A 17,935-nucleotide genomic window follows, 5' to 3' on the forward strand; every position below is an offset into this window, starting at 1 on the left:
GACACTAATGGACATAGCTTTAGCCACACTCAGAGGAAGATCTATAGTCATCAATACTGTGATTACCAAAAAATACTAAAAACAAAGAAACTACTAAATTCAATATTGAACTAATAAGATAAAAATAGTGTTAATAAAGAGGAAAGTTGAAATTACGGAAGTAGAAAGTAAAACGGTAGAAAAGTAAGTAAAAGAAAATGTCATTTCTTTGAAGGTACAAATAAAATAGAGCAACGAATAGGTTTAGAAAATACCTGGGTTCCATCAGTAGTTGTTGTGATTTTTGTCTTGCAACTTCGGTGCTGTGTTCCCATAACAATGGAACTTGGTGCGGTTCATTCATTTATTGCATTTTAAAGAATCTGTTGGACATCGGAATCCTCAAGACACGGTTTTACGATCCGGTAAGAGAGACCCAGAGGTACAGCAGGTTTCAGCCGCTATTTGCCCGGCTGACAGCAGGTGCCTGGCCATTTAGGCACGTTAGTTCATTTCAGTGCACGATGGCTCCCGCAAGGTAGGCACTGCCCTCATCTTGGAGACGAAGTTACCCCAGCCTGGCCGCCCGGGTGCGGGTGTGAAATCAGGGCTGACCCTGGACTCCCCAGGTCAGGAAGGTCGGAAGAAGCCCTCGGATTCAGAGGCGACGGAGGCGCCTCCGCAGGTGCCAATGGGCTCCGGGTGTCGGGAGCGGAGGCCTGTGGGACGGAGCGGGCAGGTGCAGGCCCCGAGGCGCGCGGGCGAGCTGGGTCTGTGATGTGCAGCCCGGCGGCGGCCAGGTGCAGCGGGCCGGGTCGCGGCCGCGGGTGCAGCGCCCCCTGGGCGGGCGGCGGGGCTGGCGGGCGGGGGCGCGCGCGGGGCGGCGCGGGGGCGCGCGCGGGCGGCGGGGACGCGCGGGCGCTGAGGCCTGCGCGCCCGGCTGCGGGAGCCATGCGGCGGGCGAGGAGCGGCGCGGCCGCCAAGCCACGCGGGCAGAAGGGGCCCGGAGCCTCCGTGGCCCCCGCGGCCGCCCCCTCGGCCCCCAGCGCCAGCCGCGCCCGGCGCTCCACCGGTCAGGCCGGGGGCGACAGCCCGGCGGCGGCCAGGCAGCCGTCGGCGAAGCGGCGGCCGAGGCAGCCGTCGCCGCGGGCCCGGGAGGTGGGCCCGGGGCAGCCGCCGCCGGAGCTGCCGCCGCCGCCGCCGCCGCCGCCCCCCCGCCACCCCGGCTGCCACTCTGCCCGACCTGGGCGACCAGCGGGAGCGCTGGGAGACGTTCCAGAAGCGACAGAGGCTCACCTTCGAGGGCGCCGCCAAGCTGCTGCTGGACACCTTGTGAGTGCGGCCGGGCCGGGCGCGGGAGTCGGCGCCACGCGGACCCCCTCGGGGCGGGAGCGGCTGTCGCGCGGGCCGCGGCGGCTTTTCCGCCCTCCGTCTTTCCAGCACCGTGACCGACGCGTGGCCCCGTGGTGGCCCCGGGCGCGTCCCTCATTCGCACGGCCGCTTGCCTTGGCTGGGTGCGGGCTTGCGGCCCTGGACCGGACGGGGCGCTGCGCCCCGGGAGCGTGTGGAGAGCCGCGCCGCGTCCTGGGACACAAAGGGTCTTTCCCGGGGACAGCCATCGTGCTCGGGACGCTGTGTCTCGTCTTGGCGCGCCGAGGGCGCGGGGGCCTTTCCCAGCGAGAAGAAGATAAACCCCACGACTTCGCGCCTACCTGACTCGCTTTTTATATTTGCGCACGTGTTTTTTGGGAGCGTGGGTGCGAGAGAGAGGTGGCGAGGGGGGAGAAAAGCTTGGATAGTTTTGAACCCACCGGGAGGCGAGATCCCGTTATTGTTCCAGGCGCTCCCTGGGAGCGAGCGGAGTGCGGGGGAGGGGGTATTGATCCCCGGGAGAAGCGCGCGCAAAGAGATGCTCGGTATTCTGAACAGCGGCGCGGGTACCCAAGGCGGGGGGCGGGGGGCGGGGGGAGAGGGAGGCCTTGCGCTCTCCGCCGACTTGATGCTCCTGCGTGGCTCGCTCTCCTTCGCGCTCCCCCAGCTTCGCTCCTGCAGGAGAAGAACCTCCATCCAGGTCCTTAGATGGCCAGGGGAGGATTTCAGAGTGTCCGGGATGTTCGAAATGAGCTATTAACTCTGGCAAGGACTGCCTTGTTGTCTCCAAATGTGACAGCATCTAGATCTCTGTCCTGTACAACAGTTGTGCTACAGAGAAATATTTTTAGTACCCCGATAATCTATCTCTGCGTCCATTATTTTGTGAATTACAAAGAGCGATCGAAAGCACAGAAGAAAACAAGGATAACCTAACACTTGCATAACAACCTGAGGGTTACTCCTTTTCTTGAACAAGAATGTTCTTTTGTCCTTAATCCTGAAGCAATTCTCTTAGTTAGGGTGAGTCTTCTCAGAGATAAAATACTTGGTTTTCTGTGCGCCTCACTTTCTGACTTATCATCTTGGATTATGGGCTGAACATTTTTTTATATTCATCATTAAACATTTTTGAGCCCCTGTGGTGAGCCACCAGTTGCTAAGGGGATATAAAGATTCTCAGAAATGTAAAACTCAAATTTGAAGTAAATTTTTACTTTAAAACAAACTCGATAAATGGTCAAGAAAAAAGATTTTTAAACGTTGATAGAAGACACGATTTTTTTTTTCCCATTAGATTGGTGTGAGTACGTACGTTTATTTAAATAACCCAAACTCACTCACTTAACTTACATGCAAAAAGAATGCATAACTCTGCACTGTTTTTGTTAAAATGTTACCATATAGAAAGTCTGGCGAACCATGAGAGATGATGGACTCTGAAAAACAAACTGAGGGTTCTAGAGGGGAGGGGGGTGGGAGGATGGGTTAGCCTGGTAATGGGTATTGAGGAGGGCACATTCTGCATGGAGCACCGGGTGTTATGCACAAACAATGAATCATGGAACACTACACCTAAAACTAATGATGTAATGTACGGGATTAACATAAGAATAAAAAAAAAAAGAAAAGTCTGGAGGAGTATATAGCAAATAGTTAACTGTGGATCCCTCCAGGTGTTAAGATTACCAGAGGCGTTCGTTTTTAACATTATCAAGTGTAGTGTTTTAATTTTTTTTTTTACAATGAGCATTATTTGTGTATGCAGAAAAGATTTTAAATACATCAAGTTAACCGATTCAACTTGGAAAGAAACAGGGAAAAGCATTCGGTCTTATGAATCAAAAAAATGCAAATTAAAACTGCCGCAAGCTATTTTTCCGGTAATCATTGCTTGAGCGGGTGGGGTGAAATATTTTCTCATTACTGAGAAGCATTCAGCCCTTTTGGAGCGCAATTTGACATTTTCCAAACTTAATAATGTTCAACCAAGGGCCTGGCTTATATACGTTTTGAGAGGACTAAAATAGTATGTAATGTGTAAGCAGAGCTCTGTAAAGAGTCCTGCCTATGCAAAATCCTGGAGGGGAATATAGCAAAATTCCAAGAGCCTTTCTCAGAAGAAGGCTTTTCCAAACCACCAGCCTCAGGTCTCCTCGTCGGACTTCTTCATAGCTGCCTGCTTTTATCACAGCCCCTTAAATATTGTTTGGGTAATTTGTTTGATGACTGCATGTGGTTGGTAGGCCTGGAACACGTCCGCTGTATCTTGTTTACTGCTCGCTCTCTCCCCTGTGCCTAGCTCACAAAAAATCTTAGTAGGTATCTGACATATAAATAATGTTTGAGTGTGGGATTAGGATCCTCCACCCAACTGCCATTTCCCATATTTTCGGAATGTTTTATTTTGCAGCTTCACGGAATGTAAGAAATAGAAAAAAGAGAGGTCAGAGGAAAGAAGGCACTGAATCTTTTCTTTTCTTTCTTTCTTTTATTTATTTAATTGCCAGTATGTCCTCCTCAAAAGCAGAGATACATGGGGCTGTCGTGTAGAGAAGACTTTTGTCCCATCTTGCTTCCTTCTTCCAACAACGAGGGAGAGAAAAAGCGGGAGCTAGGGCGCCGAGGTCCTGCCCGACTATTCAGAAATCCTTATCTTTCTGATTTTTTGTGCTTTCATTCAGTGAATACCAGGGCCTGGTGAAGCACACGGGCGGTTGCCATTGTGGAGCAGTTCGCTTCGAAGTCTGGGCCTCAGCCGATTTGCACATCTTCGACTGCAAGTGAGTGTTTTCTCTTCCCAAGTTGCTTGGAAGGACCTAAGAGTTCAAACGCAGCACTTCGAGCAGCATGTGGGGAGTCAGGCTGCCTATGAAACAGCCCCAGCCGGGAGCTGATAATTGTTGGCCTCACCTGACGGCGTGACGGCGGCTTACGAGTTCGTTCTATTTTTTTTTTTTCCTTTTATATGTGCTAGGTGTTTTCAATAATAAGATTTTTTTTTTTTTTAAACATGGGGGGGCGCTAAAAATAACTGGGCCTGCTCTGTGCATGTGTGTGTGTGTGTGTGAGAGAGAGAGAGAGAGCTCACTCCTACAGCAGAGCCCCAGGGGACACAGAGTAGGGTCCTCCAGCTTCTGCCCCTCAGTGTCACCCCTCAGACCGTACCATTGGTGGGGTGATGGGGAGTGGTGATCTCTGGACATAGGTCAGCCCGGGGGACTGAATGAAAAGCCTTGGTTGGGCAGAGTCCTCATAGGAGTCCAGAGCTGGGCACAGGTGGAGGGGAAATGAGCAGAGGGTGTATACCCCGGGAAGCTTACCATGTTCCAGGCCTTCTGGCTCTGTTCTAGATGAGGCAGATGGTTCTGCCAGGATCTGAGGACGGTCGCCTTTTAGCACCTTCCCAGGCGTTGTGATAGAACAAGGACAGTGACATCTGAACCAATAGCACATACCTCCTTGTTCGACAGGATCCAGTCCTGTTAGAGAATTCTGCATGAAATCAGGAATTTTTGTCAAGACGGACTGAAAAGGGGATTTAGATTTCATCCGGAAGGTGATAATTCGGAGGACCCATTTGACTCAGAGCTAGGCTTTCTGTGATGGACAGAGGAGGGAAGCGGGAAACGGAGGCCTCCTTGTCCGTTTTTGGTGTCGGGGTATCCCAGAGAAGTAGATTGGAGCTACGCCTGATATTTGTTTTGCAAACGTCTCTAGAATCCAACATTTCCCTTCACTGTAATAATCGGGGTGGGGGGAGGATGGGCAGCAGGGATGTGGTTGTGATGGGCCTGGCTTTCCGAGGGGTACGTGGCTTTGACTGCCGAGCAGAGGCCTGTCCATCTGCCTGGGCTCCCCCTTCCCTGAATGGCGCCGAAAGGGGCTTCCCTTCTGGGGTCAGCCGGCTCTTAGGACATGCTGGGTTGGGCCCCGTTGGGCCCCCAGAGGGTACAGATGCTTGTTTATAACCTGAGAATTCCTCTGTGTTTTTGTAGCTGCAGCATCTGCAAGAAGAAGCAGAATAGACACTTCATTGTCCCGGCTTCTCGCTTCAAGCTCCTGAAGGTTAGTGCTAAGAGCAGGCGTGAGGAGCCCCTGGCTTACAGCAGGTGCCCCGGGGAGGGTCAGGTGGAAGGGAGCAGAGCAGGACCTCTTCTGGGAGCTCCATTGTCCTTGTCATCCTGGGTTTCACGTGTATTTCTGAAAGGTTATGTTATTTTTCCCCTTTATATTTTGGATGCATACTTGATATTACTGTGAAAACATTAAAAATAGAACCAAAAAGTAAACGATCACTCAAATCCTATCAACCAAAAGTAACCACTGATATATATAGGTGTATATCCTTGTGCATTATTTTCTACCTGGGTAAATACAGCTAAATAATATTAACAATGACATTGTATATGTCGTTATCAAAATAGGATTTTACCTTTTGTTCTGGTCTATGATCGACTTTTATCATTTCCCAATGAAGAATATATATCTTCAACAAATTTTTTTAATGGTGAATTCAAAATTTTATTTTATTTTTTTTTTAAAGATTTTATTTATTTATTTGAGAGAGAGAGAATGAGAGAGAGAACACATGAGAGGGGATAGGGTCAGAGGACGAAGCAGACTCCCTGCCGAGCAGGGAGCCCGATGCGGGACTCGATCCCAGGACTCCAGGATCATGACCTGAGCCGAAGGCAGTCGCTTAACCAGCTGAGCCACCCGGGCGCCCCAATTCAAAATTTTATTGAGGTACAGCTGACATGTAACATTATTAGTCTTAGGGGTATGTCAGAATGACTCATTATTTGTATATATTGCAAAATGATCAGCACAATTAAGTAATTAATGTCTGACAACATACGTAATTAAAAAATAATTTTTTTCTTCTGATGAGGACTTTTAAGATTTCTTCTCTTAGCAGCTTTCAAATATGCAACAACTGTGTTCTTAACTATAGTCACCATGCCCATTTTATTTTATTTTTTATTTTTTAAAGATTTTATTTATTTATTTGACAGAGTTAGCGAGAGCAGGAACACAAGCCGGGGGAGTGGGAGAGGGAGAAGCAGGCTTCCCACTGAGCAGAGAGCCCCATGTGGAGCTCGATCCCAGGACCCCGGGATCACGACCTGAGCCAAAGGCAGACGCCCAACAACTGAGCCATCCAGGCGCCCCCGTTTTATTTTATTTTTAAAGATTTTATTTATTTATTTGAGAGAGAGAGCACAAGTAGGGGGGAGGGGCAGAGGGAGAGGGAGAAGCAGGCTCCCCACTGAGCAAGGAGCCCGATGCAGGACTCTATCCCAGGACCCTGGGATCATGACCTGAGCCGAAGGCAGACACTCAACTGACTGAGCCACCTAGGCGCCCCTCCATGCCCATTTTAGAACTGAAAGTTTGTACCTTTTGACCTCCTTCACCCATTTTGCCCACCTCTTCCCTGGCTCTGACATTAAAATGGTGAATTTAATGACATGTGAATTATACCCCAATTTTAAAAATCAAGTGCATGTCTAATACTAATAATGAATACTAAGAAACTGAAATTAAAACCATCATACCATTTCAAGTAATGGAAAGAAAATTAAATAGGTAGGTGTTCAACTAGCAAAACATGTCCCTGATCTATGTACTGAATATTACAGGAAGCCGATGAAGTTACTAAAGAAGAACTTAATAAGTGGATAGACATCATATGTCTTTGCGCTGGGAACCTCAACATAGTATTGATGTTCATTCTCCCCACAGTGTTTATAGATTTAATGTGATGTCTATCAAGATCCCAGGAAGGCTTTTGCAGACATATACAAGATTGCTATACATTTTTTTTAAAGATTTGTTTATTTATTTGAGAGAAAGAGAGAGAGCATGAGCAGGGAAGGGGCAGAGGGAGAGGGAGAGAGAATCTCAAGCAGACTCTCTGCTGAGCATGGAGACCAAAGAGGGGCTCGATCCCACAACCCCGAGATCATGACCTGAGCTGAAACCAAGAGTCAGTTGCTTAACTGACTGAGCCGCCCAGGTACCCCAAGATTACTGTAAAATTCACATGGAAATACACAGGCCCTAAAATAGCTAAAATAATGTCCACAGGGAACAATGAAGTGGGAAAAAGTAACTCCACTCAATATGAAAGCTTCTTCTATGCACACAGTCATCGAGGGAGTGTTAACATGGTCAGATAGAGATGTAGATCCATAGAATCTCTTCTATCAAGAGGCCCAGAAGTGGACTCACTCCAGTTTGCTCAAATTATTAAAGTTTCAAAGCCACTGTTTCCTTGTTGATTTTCTGTCTGGGTGATCTACCCATCGATGGAATTGGGAGTTAGGGCCCCCTACTGTTACCTATTACTGTCCATTTCCTTAGGTCTGTTAATAGTTGCCTGATGGATCTAGGTGCTCCCATGTTGGGTGCATTGATATTTACAACCGTTATGTCGTCCTGTTGGATTGTTCCCTCTGTCATTACGTAGTGTCCTTTGTCTCTTGTTAGGGTCTTTGTTTTCAGATCTCTTTGGTCTGATGACAGTGTTGCTACCCCCGCTTTCTTTTTGCCTCCATTTGCATGGTCAGTGTTTTCCCATTCCTTTACTTTCCATCTACATTTATCTTGAGGTCTGAAGTGAGTTTCTTGTAGGCAGTATATTGATGGGTCTTGCTGATTTAAAAAATTGTAACTTTATTATTTCGGGGAGTTTTCTTGTGCTTGGTACACATTTTTGAAAGGTACAAAAGTAAGTCTTCCCTCCATTGCCCCTCGGTCCCTGAATCTCTTCCTCCCCCACAATCCTTTCCTAATTTACTTATGCTGTTATTCCTGTACTTGCAACACTTTTTTTTCCCACAGGATATTTTGTTATGTGAATGTACCAGAAGCAGTTTCCTATGTTTAAACTTCTAGGTCGGGTGCCATTTTTTTTTTTTTTTCCCCAATTATAAACAACACTGTGGTGAACCTCCCTGTGCATAAATCTCTGGTAATTTAGAAGTTGTTTCTTTCGGATCAATTTTCTTAGAAATAAAATCGCTGGTCAAAGAATGCAAGCTTTTGGGGCACCTGGGGAACTCGGTCAGTGAAGCATCTGCCTTCGGCGTGGGTCATGATCCCAGGGTCCTGAGCCCCGTGTCCAGCTCCCTGCTCAGCGGGGAGCCTGCTTCTCCCTCTCCCTCTGGTGCTCCCCCTGCTTGTGCTCTCTAGCCACTCTCTCTCTGTCAAATAAATAAATAAAATCTTTAAAAAAAAAAAAAGAATACAAGCTTTTTAGTAAGGCTTTTGGCAAGATGGCTGGGTGGCTCAGTCGGTTAAGTGTCTGCCTTCAGCTTGGGTCGTGATCCTGGAGTCCTGGGATCAAGTTCCTCGTCCGGCTTCCTGCTTGGCGGGGAGCCTGCTTCTCCCTCTCCCTCTGCTGCTCCCCCTGCTTGTGCTTTCTCATTCTCTCTCTCTGACAAATAAATAAAATCTAAAAAAAAAAAAGAAAGAAAAGACTTTTGGCCTAGTGTCGCTAATATGGGGTGGGCTAGGGCTTTCATTCCATCCTTGGTTCCCCTCGCCCCCCACTGTGGTCTGACAGACTTCACTGTTCTTTGGTGTAATGGTGTGTTTCCACGTCTGTCTCCTCTGTAAAATCGTTGGGGTCTCCGAGCGTCATCTTTAGTCACATCTGACCAGCTCCTGGCCTTGCAGGCTTGGCGTTGAATAGGCACTCCGTGTCTGGGAGGAACCACTAACTGAGTGAAGGAATGCGTGAGTCCTGGCCTTTCCTAGTGAGTGAGATTTAATCCCGGACACTTGGGGCCACTTTGTCTCCTTTTCTTGATCCTTCGTGTGGGTGCCTGGTGGACGAGGGGGACCCTTGGGTAGCACACTGCTCCCTGTTTTCCCCGTACACCCAGAGAATGCCAGTTGTTCTCCTCGGAAGCGTGCTGGAGGCTATGGCCCCAGTTCAGCTTCGCCCCTGAGCGTCCGTGATGGATGGTTCCTGAAGGCGCCACCAGGTACAGCCATAAGGCCTTGGGTCTCGGAATTGGTACTTTCCCCCCTTTATTTCCTCCTTGGGCCTGCTTATCAGTGCATTTCCTGGTGCCCTAGAGCACCATACTTGGCCCCAGCCTGTTGAAGGAGTGATTTGATGTTTTGTTGGTTTTTGTTTTGTTTTTTTAAATTTTATTTATTTATTAGAGAGAGAGCAGAATGAAAAAGAGAGCACGGGGGGGCGGGGTAGGGGTAGAGGGAGAAGCAGCCTCCCCAGAAGCGGACCTGAGCTGGAGGCTTAACTCAGCCCCCCAGGCGCCCTGACACAGCTTTTATCCTTTGTGCAGCATGCAGCCCGCAGAGGGTTTGGAGCAAGCAGGGTAGCGACAGGCCTGCTTCAGTGCTTTCAGAGCTGGCTTTGGCCGCCGGGTGGGGAGCGGACTGTGTGGGGAGGCAGCCGCTGTGACGGGGAGGCAGCCAGGAGGTTGCAGGGGTGGCGAGGCGGGAGGCGATGGGAACGCGGGCTCGGGTGGCGGTCACGGAGATGGAAACAAAGCAGATATTTGAGATTCATTTCGGAGTAGTGGCTCTCAGACTTCAGCGAGTGCGTGATCACGTGGAGGGCACGTTCGGGAGCTGGCTGGGCCCCACTCCGATTCTCTGGGTCTGGGAGCGGGACCCAAGGATCGACCTTTCCCACGAGGTCGCCGGTGACGGTGATGCTTCTGGTCCCGGGGCCACGCGCTGAGAACCCCCGTTTCAGAGGCGGGGTGAGCATCGGGGGCTCTTTCTCGGAAAAGCTGAGGTGTCGTCAGCAGTCACAGGGACAGAGATGGGCCGGGGGCCGCTGGGTGCGTACGTCTGGCGCTGAGAGCGGGCCGATCCGCTGCTTCTGCTCCCGGAGTGGCGGCTCCTGGGCGCGGAGAGCTGAGGCTGCGCGCGGCCGGTGACGGGAGGGGGCCGAGGCCAGAGCCCTGGGGCTCGCCGACGTTCACAGGGGGTTGAACAGAGAGAGGGGCCTGCGAAGGAGGAACGTCGGTCGAGCGTGCTGTCCTCAGAGACCCCTGTTTCCAAATGGAAGGACTGGTACCGAGAGGTCAGGTTAAGAGGAACCAGTTCCCAATCTAGTGGTCAAGAAAAGCAACCATTAGACCGGCCAGCAGGGCGGTCATTGGCGGTTTCCGCTGGGGCAAGAAAATAGAAGTCGCCAGAAAGGTAGAGTATATGGCAGTGTGATGGTGACAGGCCGTGGGTGGCGGAGTCAGGTTGGCAGGTGCCTGGAATACTGTGCGGATGAGGGTCTGAATGTCGCCGAGTGACCTCCAGTAACGAACAAGGTGAAGTGTGAGGCAGCCCCTCCCTGCCCACTGCCCCCCATCATTTCTTGGGGGAAAGTGTCCGATCGGATGACTCTGGGTGGTTTAGGACCACTTAGCAATTGTTCTTTGCTGCTTCTCTGGGTGGTGGCATGACGACTCAGAGCTGTTTTTACGGGAGGCACAGAGCTCGGAGGGTCTTTCTGTCCTGCGGTGCTGGGTGGCAGGCTGCGCGGAAAGGATGGGAAGGTCTAACTCTGGTGAGAACCTCCACCCCTGACCCTCCGGCCACACAGTTTCTCTCCTTGGAAACCACTGTTTCTTGGCTATTTCTTTATAAATATATGTGTAAAGAAACATATACATATGAATGTGTGTGTGTGTGTGTGAGTGTGTGTATATATATATATATATGTACAGACCAAGGTACATCCATCTTTAAAAAATAGAAATGGTAAAAAAAAAAATAGAAATGATAATATACTGTACAAATTATTTTATACCTTGCTTTTTCACTTAACGTTTAACCTTGGAGGTTGTTCCATATTAGTATTTGGAAGTAGAACTGTCTTTTCTTTTTTTTTTTAAGATTTTATTTAGGGCGCCTGGGTCGCTCAGTCTGTTGGGCGTCTGCCTCCCGCTCATGTCATGATCTCAGGGTCCTGGGATCGAGGCCTCCGTCGGGCTGCCTGCTCAGCAGGGAGCCTGCTTCTCCCCCTGCTTGTGCTCTCTCTCTCTCTCTCTCTGACAAATAAATAAATAAGTAAATAAAATCTTAAAAAAAAAGATTTTATTTATTTTTAGAGAGAGCAAGTTGGGGGAGGGCAGAGGCAGAGGAAGAGAGAGAGAGAATCTTGAGCAGACTCCGCACTGAGAGTGGAGCCCGACACGGGGCTTGATCTCATGACCCTGAGTCATGACCTGAGCTGAAACCAAGAGTTGGGCGCTCAACCGACTGAGCCACCCAGGTGCCCCTTTAGCCTTGTTTTAAACAGTGCTAGAATATCTGTGTACGTGTCATTGGACACATATGGAATTTTGATTGTAGGATAAACTCCTAGAAGTGGAATTGCTGTGTTAAAGGATGTGTACATTTTTAAACGTTGGTAGATGTTGCCAGATTTTACCAATTTCTATTCCCGTGACTGATATGTGAGTGCGTGCGTTTGTCCACATACTCGGTACCAAGTTAACCAACTTTTTTTTATTCATACCCACCTGACAGTGAAAAAAAAACAAACCTCATTGCCATTTCTGAGTGTGCATATCATTTCATAGGTGAAGGAGTGATTTATTTTCCTTCTTCTCTGTCATTTTGCCCAGTTTCCCATTTATATTCTCCATTAAGGAAATTAGCCCTGTGACTATGACGTCTGGCAAATATTCTTTTCCTGGTTTGTCCTTTGTACGTGAATTCAAATACAGTCAACAGTTGTCTCCAGATCTCGAGCAGTGCTGTTCGGGGACATGGAGAGCCTGTCGCTAAGGTGACCTGTCTCCCCTCTGAGGCCTAGGAGGCAGGTGTTTTCATTTTCACTCCCTGACGTGGACAGGACGCGCTGTGTTGTGGTGGAGCTGGGACAGCTCAAGGCTGAGTCATCCTGTGTGCACTTGACTAAGAGAAGCTGCGAGCCGCCCGGCTCCGGCCTGACGTGGCTCTGGGCAGTGTAGGCGGGTCCCTGTCCTTCAGACGCCTCTATCTCTGTGGGAGGTTGGACATGTCCTCATAACCCTGAGAGCTCTACAGAAGGGGATCCCCTCCCCATGGAGCCTTTTAAAAGATGTAATTTTTTTGATGACCGGAAAAAAAACCAAAAAACACTCTTTGTAAAAGGAGAACATCTCTTTCGCCCGTTCCCCCCGTAGGGAGCCGAGAGCATAACCACATACACGTTCAACACGCACAAAGCTCAGCACACCTTCTGTAAGAGGTGCGGCGTCCAGAGTTTCTATACTCCGCGCTCCAACCCCGGAGGCTTCGGTGAGTGAAGGGGGCCGGCTGCCCGTGCAGGGGGGACACGGGGACACCTGCGGCTGCCCCGGGTTCATACGCCGATTGCTAGGCCGGGCGCTGGCCTCTCTGGCTTGCCTCTTGCTTGGCAGGGCCTGTGCACGTGGAGGTCTTAGAAGAACTGGGCTGTTCAGCAACGTTCTTTCCCAGTGATGGGAGAGAAGATTGCCTCTGGTCACCCATCCAGATCCTGCCTTCATTTGCTGGTTGCTGGGGGCTGACGCTGAGGGATAGAGGGAGGAGAGGAGATGGGCCTTGGGGGGGCTGGCGGGGTGGTAAGGGAGGGAATTTTCACCCCGAGGATGGTTCAGGGAGTGAAGGAGGCAAGAGTGAGGAGTGTTGATAATGCCGTTAGGAAAGATTCTGTTTGAAAAAAAGGTTTTTCAGTTTGTTTAAAATATAAACAATGAAAGTCCCCAAGCCCCTCCTCTTCAGGTCCAACCTGGATCTGAGGGGGGAATGACACCAATTGCGGTGTGGAAAGTAGCAGTCAAGGAATCTTGTTTCCTTTTTTTTTTTTTTTTTTAAGATTTTATTTATTTGTCAGAGAGAGAGCACAAGCAGGGGGAGCAGAAGACAGAGGGAGAAGCAGGGAACCCGATGCGGGGCTCGATCCCAGGACCCTGGGATCATGACCTGAGCCGAAGGCAGACGCTTAACCGACTGAGCCACCCAGGCATCTCTAAAAAAAAATTTTTTTAAAGCAATCTCTACAACCAATGTGGGGCTCGAACTCACAACCCTGAGATCAAGAGTCGTGTGGTCCATGGACTGAGCCAGCCGTGCGCCCCCTCCCCACCCCACTTCTTTAGCAGCTACTGTGTGTTCTTCATGTACCACTTGGAGAGGCCTGCCTGCCTGCCTGCCTTAAGAATCAAGAAAGGCTTTTGGAAAGTAGAAAATCCTATAAAGGTGGGCAGGTGTTTAATACTTAGAAAGTTCTATTAAAACCCTGGACAAGGCCGGTGAATTCTTCAGGCTGCCAGTCAGAGGTTGTTCTAGGCTTGGATCTTGGTACTTTGTGCTCTCAGCTTGGTACTGAGTGCTATCCAGCCCTGGCATCCCTGGCTTAGGAAGTCTGACCCCCACCCGCCGGGAAGGAAAGGGAGCCGGGAAGCTGACGTTGTGGGGTCGTAAGCTTTAACAGTGGATCGCCACCGCTGCTTGCAGGTGTGGGTTTGTCCGCCAGCCAGCCCAGGCCCCGCTCTCGTTCACACCTGGGACCTTCCTTTTTCTGTGTCACCTCCCCCCAGGAATCGCCCCACATTGCCTGGATGAGGGCACCGTGCGGAGCGTGGTCATTGAGGAGTTCAATGGGACCGATTGGGAAAAGGCCATGAAGGAGCACAAGACCATCAAGAACATGTCTAAGGAGTGAGCTCCTGCTTCTCGCTTCCCGAAAAGGAGGAACGATGGGAGCCAGCAGCCATGCAGGGCCCACCGCGCGCTGGCGGGGCCCGTGAGTGTGCTGACCCAGGCCGCTGGTCCCGTTGGCCCGCGGCCACCCCGATCTCCGCAGTTGGCTCAGCCACCAGCTTCTTTAGGCAGCTCTTTGTCCTTTCAGCCCAGATTTTGATGTAGGCTAGTCGACATCCTTTCTCTTCTCAACTTTTGTGTGATCTTTTAGAAAAATAAATATTTTTAACATGAAAGCAGTCACTGTGGTTTGTCATTTTCTCTGCACTTTGATTTTGGTTCTGAGGCCAGGCATTTAATCGCAGGTATTTATCGACCGCTGTTAAAATGTGTGCGACCAAACTGGCGGGGAGAGATGAGAAGACAAATGAATAGTCATGAAACACTTGTAAGACTGGGCAAGATCGAAAGCCACATGAGTTGTAAACATAAGAGCCCTAGGAGTTCAGAGGAGAGAGAGGGCTGGTTAGGAAAGAACTGGGAGACTATCACTGGAGTCTTTTTTTTTTGAAGGTGAATCAGCTTCTGATTTTTTTTTTTTAATTGGGGTCAAATACCCATAGCATGAAATTGACCATCTTAACCGTCTTTTTTTTTTTTTTTTAAGATTTTTATTTATTTATTTGACAGAGAGAGAGGACATGAGCTGGTGGAGGGGCAAAGGGAGAGGGAGAAGCAGACTCCCCACTGTGCAAGGAGCCTGACGCAGGCCTCGATCCCAGGACCCTGAGTTCATGACCTGAGCCGGAGGCAGTCGCCCAACCGACTGAGCCACCCAGGCGCCCCCTGTCTTAATCATCTTTAAGTGTCCAGTTAAGCAGTGTTGAGTACAACCAACTTGAGTGTTGTGCAACCAACTTCCAGAACTCTCCATCTTGCAAAACTGAATCTCTATACCCACTGAACAACAACTTGGAGTCTCTATTTTTAAATGAAGCGAGGGCGCCTGGGTGGCTCAGTTGGTTGAGCGACTGCCTTCGGCTCAGGTCATGATCCTGGAGTCCCTGGATTGAGTCCCGCATCGGGCTCCCTGCTCGGCAGGGAGTCTCCTTCTCCCTCTGACCCTCCCCCCTCCCATGTGCTCTCTCTCTCGCTCTCTCAAATAAACAAAGAAATCTTTAAAAAATAAAAAAATAAAATAAAAAAAATAAATGAAGCGAGACTTAGGAAGGTCGAATGGAAAAGTGTGTGAACAGAGGTCGGGGCCCCGAGTAAAGCCAGACTGGACGGGAAGCTTCCGATGGGAGGAAGTAATAGAAGAGATCAGAAAAATGTGTCAGAAGCCGGACTGTGGACGGTCTTGGATATTAAGCTCAGGAATTTGGCCTTTATTTTCCAGGCATTAGGGAAGCTCTGAACAACTTTGAACAGGAGAGGAACACTTGGCCCGCTACGGAGTCTTTTGACTGGTTCCCCTGCCCCCCCACCCACCTTGCTTCCCATTGCTGCTTATTTTAATCAGGTCAACTTTCCCAAAGCATTCCTTTCTCTACCAAACACTGAGTATATACATAACGGCACATGCTTAATAAACATTCGCTCTTTGTTTAGGGAGACTGATGAATCATGCACTGACTTTGTGACGTAGACTAGCCAAGGAGAAGGAACAGGGAGAGAGATAACAGATGGACTGGGTTCTGTGTGATCATCACCTCTTCCAAGTCGGCTGACAGCATGTTTACTTTAAGGCTAGAAAGAGCCGGTGAGAAATTATACAGGGAAAACACGAGTACCCGATCTACCTTTCCTATTGCGAGATTGCTTGAAAACATACTTTTGTGTATCTTTCAGAAACCTCAGTGGAGTCATCCTGTGCCTTTTCTGCAGCTTGCATTTTTTTAAAGTTTTTTTTTAAGATTTTGTTTATTTATTTGACAGAAAGAGACACAGCGAGAGCAGGAACACAAGCAGGGGGAGCGGGAGAGGGAGAAGCAGGCTCCCCGCTGAGCAGGGAACCCGACGCGGGGCTCGATCCCAGGACCCCGGGATCATGACCTGAGCCGAAGGCAGACGCTTAATGGCTGAGCCACCCAGGAGCCCTACAACTGTATATTTAACAGAAAAGCAGGAAGCACTAAAATTTGGTTAAAATACAAACAAGATTTGCACTCTGTCGTATTTACTTTGCATTTACTAGGCTAGCATGTCAGACGAGCATCACCAGGTTCACAGAGCGATGGCAAGTGTATTGTAGAGTATCCGTAGAATGAACTAGAACACTTTAATGTGTTTATGGAACATTCTAAATCCTTTATTGTCATTTTAACCGTCTTCACAGCATCTTCACCAGGAATAGATTCCATCAAGAAACCACGTTCTTGGCTCATCCTTAAGAAGCAGCCCCTGATCCGTTAAAGTTTTATGAGATTGCAGCCATTCGGTCCCATGGTCAGGCTCCACTTCTGCTTCTAGTTCTCTTGCTGTTTCCACCACATCTCCAGTGACTTCCTCCACTGAAGTCTGGAACCCCTCAAAGTCATCCATACGGTTGGAATCAACTTCTTCCAAACTCCCGTTCATGTTGATTCCCAGGAATCACAAATATTCCTAATGGCACCTAGAATGATGAATCCTTTCCAGAAGGTCTTCAATTTACTTTGTCCAGATCCATCAGATGAATCACTATCTATGGCAGCTACAGTCTTATGAAGTGTATTTCTTAAATAAAAAGACTTGAATGTTGAAATGACTCCTTGATCCATGGGCTGCAGAGTGGATGTTGTGTTAGCAGGACTGAACATGACATAAATCTCACCGTCCATCTCCATCGGAGCTCTTGGGTGACCAGGTGCATTGTCAACAAGCAGTAATATTTTGAAATCTTTTTTTTTCTGAGCAGGAGGTATGAACATTTGGCTTAAAATACTCAGTAAATCATGTTGTAAACAGATGTGTTGTCATCTAGGCTTTGTTCCATTTGTAGAGCACGGGCAGAGTAGATTTAGCATAATTCCTAAGGGTCCTAGGATTCTCAGAATGGTCAATGAGCATTGGCTTCAACATAAAGTCACCAGCTGCATGAGCCCCTAGCAAGAGAGTCAGCCTGACCTTTGAAGGTTTGAAGCAAGGCGTTGACTTCTGTCCAGCTACAGAAGTTCTAGATGGTGTCTTCATCCAATAGAAAGCTGTTTCATCAGCACTGAAGATCTGTTGTTGAGTGTAGCTTCCTTCATTAGTTATGTTAGCTCGATCTTCTGGAGAACTTGCTGCAGCTTCTACATCAACACTTGCTGCTTCCCTTGCCCTTTGATGGTAGGAAGACGGCTTCCTTCCTCAGTCCTCCTGAACCAACCTCTGCTTGCTTCAGACTCTTCTGCAGCTTCCTCACCTCTCAGCCTTCACAGAATTGAAGGGAGTCAGGGCCTTGCTCTGCGTTAGGCTTTGGCTTAAGGGAATGTTGGGGCTGGTTTGACCTTCTCTCCAGACCACTAAACCTTTCTCCACATCAAAGCCTGCTTTGTTATCATTCATGTGTTCACTGGAGTGGCACTTTTCCTTTCCTTCAAGAACTTTTCCTTTGCATTCACAACTTGGCTCACTGGGCCAAGAGGCCTCGCTTTCAGCCCTGTCTCAGCTTCTGAGAGGTCTTCCTCACTAAGCTCAATCATTTCTAGCTTTTGATTTCAAGTGAGAGACATAGGACTCTTCTTTTCTCTTGAACATTCACAGGCCGCTGTAGGGTTATTACTTGGCCTAATTTTAATATTGTTGTGTGTTAGGGACTAGAAAGGCCCAAAGGGAGGGTGAGAGATGGAGGAATGGCCAGTCAGTAAGCAGTCAGAACATAGAAACCGATATTAAGTTCACCATCTTATAGGGCGCAGTTTGTGGTTGTCCCCAAATAATTACAGTGGTAACATCAGAGATC

At 49.1% G+C, this 17,935-nt stretch overlaps 2 protein-coding genes across 20 annotated transcripts in view; one reads left to right on the plus strand and one right to left on the minus strand.

Annotated features, from left to right (window-relative positions):
• The window catches only part of PIGL (phosphatidylinositol glycan anchor biosynthesis class L), a 130,988-nt gene that overhangs the window by 24,008 nt on the left and 89,045 nt on the right, over positions 1-17,935 (minus strand). For 6 of the 19 annotated variants that reach the window (XM_064582704.1, XM_064582695.1, XM_064582696.1 and 3 more), the window contains one exon: positions 4,130-5,357. The exons of 2 other annotated variants lie outside the window; for them this stretch is intronic. In XM_064582704.1, the coding sequence (XP_064438774.1) occupies positions 5,087-5,357 (271 nt within the window). In that variant the 3' untranslated portion in view covers positions 4,130-5,086. 11 more of the 19 variants (XR_010408537.1, XR_010408538.1, XR_010408540.1 and 8 more) reach the window with 11 other exon arrangements.
• On the plus strand, positions 897-14,306 carry CENPV (centromere protein V). Its single transcript, XM_045889794.3, is given in 6 exon segments — positions 897-1,190; positions 1,192-1,311; positions 4,035-4,133; positions 5,349-5,418; positions 12,507-12,621; positions 13,905-14,306. Coding segments are annotated over 6 exon segments (789 nt in total). The 5' UTR covers positions 897-930; the 3' UTR covers positions 14,030-14,306.

This window comes from Mirounga angustirostris, unplaced genomic scaffold, assembly GCF_029215605.1.
Source record: "Mirounga angustirostris isolate CCGP_5_RB_7025 unplaced genomic scaffold, mMirAng1.0.hap1 SCAF_17, whole genome shotgun sequence".
Taxonomy (NCBI): domain Eukaryota; kingdom Metazoa; phylum Chordata; class Mammalia; order Carnivora; family Phocidae; genus Mirounga; species Mirounga angustirostris.